The sequence below is a fragment of the Crocuta crocuta genome, unplaced genomic scaffold (assembly GCF_008692635.1).
Source record: "Crocuta crocuta isolate KB4526 unplaced genomic scaffold, BGI_CrCroc_1.0 scaffold2720, whole genome shotgun sequence".
NCBI lineage: Eukaryota > Metazoa > Chordata > Mammalia > Carnivora > Hyaenidae > Crocuta > Crocuta crocuta.
Window position 1 is genome coordinate 191112 of NW_027531055.1, and position 1349 is coordinate 192460.

General features: G+C 64.6%; 1 protein-coding gene across 1 annotated transcript in view; it reads right to left on the reverse strand.

Moving 5' to 3' along the window:
- The window catches only part of RABL6 (RAB, member RAS oncogene family like 6), a 20952-nt gene that overhangs the window by 12090 nt on the left and 7513 nt on the right, over positions 1-1349 (reverse strand). The window contains exon 2 of the mRNA XM_077771011.1: positions 990-1124. Within this exon, the coding sequence (XP_077627137.1) occupies positions 990-1124 (135 nt within the window). The remainder of the gene's footprint in view (positions 1-989; positions 1125-1349) is intronic.

Genomic DNA, 1349 nt, shown 5'->3' on the forward strand with positions numbered 1-1349 from the left:
AGGAGCTGCAGCCCCTCCCCAGACGGCAGTGAGACTCATCGCTCCTTCAGGCTCCTGCTCAAGGTGCAGCGAGCCATCTTGGCACACCCTCAGCTGACATGCCGCCCATTTCCGGCAGGTGTCCCTGGGGTGGGCTTGTCCCTGGCCCAGGTCCACATGGCCAGGTGCTCTCTGCAGGTGCGCCCAGGCAGCAGGCTGTGGGTGCTGGGTCAGGCCTCAGTGGGCCCGATGTCACTCTGGCTCGATTCTTGCCCAGCGACCAGCCTCAACTTCGTTCCCCGGGACGTCGGGCTGGGTCTGGCTGGCTGCCTGGTGCCAAGTTTCTACCAAAGCCTTCGGTGGAGTTGGCCCAGGACAGGCCCCCGAGGGGAGGCGGGGCCTCGTGCAAGCTTGCTCTGAATGACTGGTCTTTTCTTCACAGGGAGGGGACTCTTAGACCCTCCTTAGCGGTTTGCTAGTCGTTTGCTAGCCGGGAGGGAGGGGTGTGGGGACCCGTGTCTGCTGGTAGTGGGCTCACCGCTCCACCCCGGGCTCCGGGGGAGGGGGAAGGGCGAGGTGGGGAACTGCGCATGCCTGCCCCAGGCCGAGGGCCACAGGAACACCCACCACAGCCAGCTTCCCCCCAGCTGGGAAGGGGTGCCGTGGGGGGTTCCCTGGGCCCCATCAGCCCAGCTGATGACTATGGTGGCGCCGGCCCACGCAGCTGCCCCAGGGTGGGCGGAGACTGGGAACTTCTACAAAGACCCGTGTGCCCCACTGGTGACAACGACATTTTCTTTTTTTCAATAACAAGAGATGTTTAAAATGGTTCAAAGGCTTGGGTTTCCTGATTTCTGAGCACCCGAGAACCGCTGTGACGGGTGCCCCGACGCCGGCACCTCCGAGTTCAAGGGGCTCGCTCAGGTCTACAGGGCTCTGTGAGGGCACCGCGGCCGGGGAGGAAGTCCCCACCGCACCAGGCCCCGCCCGCCCCCGCCGGCCGCCCTCACTTTTGTAGTTCCAGTGGATGCTGGTGACCTGGATCTCCTGCGTGGGGATGTACTCCTCCACAAACTGCTTGCCCTGCAGCCGCTGCCACAGCGCCGTCTTGCCCGTGTTCCTGTCCCCTCGGATCACGATCTTCACTGGGGGGGGGGACAGATCAGGTAAACAAATCAAACCAACGGCAAACTGTAACTTCACCGACAGTCCACTTGCCACACAAGTTTCTTCCACACAGAGCGTGGCCTGCGTGGCTGGCGAGCAGGGAGGAGCCCTGGTGCTGGGGAGCAGCCTGGCTGGAGACCCTCGAGGGGAGGACAGCAGGGCCTCCTGGCCGGCCCCCCCCCCCAGCGCCCTCCCCTCTGCTC